We start from the raw sequence: 2,421 nt of genomic DNA, 5'->3' as shown, positions 1-2,421 counted from the left end.
ATGATACTGACCATGATACTGACCATGATACTGTCATGATACTGACCATGATACTGACCATGATACTGTCATGATACTGACATGATACTGACATGATACTGACATGATACTGAGTTACTGCCATGATACTGACCATGATACTGTCGTGATACTGACCATGATACTGACCATGATACTGCCATGATACTGACCATGATACTGACCATGATACTGACCATGATACTGTCGTGATACTGACGTGATAATGATCATGATACTGACAAACTGCTACAGCGCCTGCGCAAATCTGAATCGTTAGGTATGCATCACAACAGTTTGCGTTGTGTGTGATGTCGGACCAGAGCTCTGATCAGCCTATAGAAGAGGCCTCTAGATGCCCACTGTCAAATTACCTATATTAGTAATAACCTTCTGAAGCTTTGCTTATGTTCAGCTAGCTATCCACAGATATGAGTCCAATGAGAATAAACCATCTTTTTAAAGGACCAAAGGTCAGCCTCTTTTGGAAATACTTACTGTTCGGATTCAACAGTATATTTTGGCTTCTTGGAAGCGCACTCGTGGCTATAGGCTTGTGGGCATGGAAGGAAAAGGGGGTCTTCTCCAACCTGTCGTCCATCACAAACATGGGGCTTCTCGACCCTGTGTGGTTATTGTTCTTGGTCGGAGTGGTCATGTTTGTCCTGGGCTTTGCCGGCAGTATCGGAGCGCTGCGGGAGAACACCTACCTGTTAAGGTTTTTGTCAGGGTCCCTGACATTGATCTTCTTCCTTGAGCTGATTGCTATCCTCCTGGTGTTCTTATTCAGTGACCACGTCACAGACCAGCTCAGCGTATACTTTAAGAAGGGCATCAAGGCCTACCGCGATGACATTGACCTGCAGAACATTATAGACGCTATGCAGGGATATTGGTCATGCTGTGGAGCTCAAGGCCCTGACGACTGGAACCTGAACATTTACTTCAACTGCACTGACATGCACAACAGCACGGAGCAATGTGGTGTGCCTTTCTCCTGTTGTGTCAAAGACCCCACAGACGGCATCATCGACACACAGTGTGGTTATGGTGTTCGCAAACGTAAAGGAGACGGGTCAGACCAAGATATAGTCCGATATATCTATGTCAATGGCTGTGTGGAGGAGGTTAAGCTTTGGATTCAGAGCAACTGGAACTTTTGGATTATAGCCATTGTCGTTTCTGGACTTGTAAACATCATGGGGTCGTGCCTGGCTATAAAGCTGTTGAATAAAATCTCATTTGTTAAATCCCACTGGAGGCCAGGTGACTGTGAGTCTGTGAGACAAGCCTAGTGCACCACAGCTATGAACTGCCAAAAGTTGTTTAACTGTCTACTTCCACGTTGAGCTGGAAGAAGAGAAGGATTGATCCTCCAAGCCTCTGCAAAACAAAACAGGGATGGGTGAGTATAGGTTAACTCCATGTTTTTAGGAGTCACACTTTGCAATGTCATGCAACCTCAGGCCCTCGACTTGGGAAGTAACAGCACATCCATAAAATGTCTCTCTAAGGTTTGTTTCCTTTGTGCTCCCCCTCGTCCCTGCTCCCCACTGTGGAGAATGAGGTGACTGTCAGGGGCGCACGGACCCATAGGGTAACATTTTCTTCATTCATGACCACTGAAAGACTGAACACACAAAAGGCTCAGGGGACAAACTGAAATTCCAACTCAACAGTGCCATTCTTCATCAATAAATGCTAACATATTGAGGGGGCTCTACAACACACAGAGCCAAAAGACCCCCGCTATGGGTGCCACAGGTGACATAAATGTCACTGTTTGTCCCAGAAACATGTTTTTTTTTATGGTGTAGCTCTGCAAAACTTTAGTAGCCGTCTATAAGAAGGTGCGTGTGTGCGTGTGCGAGAGAGCGTGTTCTCTTCCCCCTTGTCTATTTGATCTTATTGTCGCCGTCCGTCCGTCCGTGTGTCCTGTCTGTTCTGTGTGTTAGCAGCTAATCTCTGGCACCGTTGGCTCGGTCGCTCCGAAACTGTGCACACACACTCCCTGGATGCCAATTCAGAACCTCTGCCCCAATTTTTTCACATGGGCCTGTTATAGCGCCACCAGGAGGCCGATTTGTGCAAAACCCTTTTTTTTTACATTACTCCTACAGATTTTATCCAAACGTCATGCAAATCTGTACACAGTATCTCTATAGTCATGTGATCAACACAAATATGTCCGATTTCCCATATTCCATCCTCATTGCCTATGGTTGGCTTCCAAAGTTTGCAGGATTGGTCCGTTTTGAACAAAAAGCCTCAAACTATGCACGCAGCTTGCAATTTCCGTGAATTTTCACACGCACATTCCCACTAGGCCGAGGAAGAAATGCCACCCTTTTCACATTGGCCTGTTATAGCGCCACCATCAGGTCTAATTTAGCAAAACACATT

At 45.8% G+C, this 2,421-nt stretch overlaps 1 protein-coding gene across 1 annotated transcript; it reads left to right on the top strand.

Annotated features, from left to right (window-relative positions):
* Positions 1–458: 458 nt before the first annotated feature.
* On the top strand, positions 459–1,313 carry LOC308092268 (tetraspanin-5-like; the record flags this gene model as incomplete). The annotated part of the gene is made up of 1 exon (XM_080438116.1): positions 459–1,313. The coding sequence occupies one exon, from the start codon at positions 459–461 to the stop codon at positions 1,311–1,313; it is 855 nt and encodes a 284-aa protein (XP_080294242.1).
* Positions 1,314–2,421: the final 1,108 nt, after the last annotated feature.

The sequence above is a fragment of the Gymnoscopelus braueri genome (genome assembly GCF_963280865.1).
Source record: "Gymnoscopelus braueri genome assembly, chromosome: 9".
Lineage (NCBI taxonomy): Eukaryota > Metazoa > Chordata > Actinopteri > Myctophiformes > Myctophidae > Gymnoscopelus > Gymnoscopelus braueri.
This window is presented reverse-complemented; position numbering and strand designations above follow the sequence as displayed.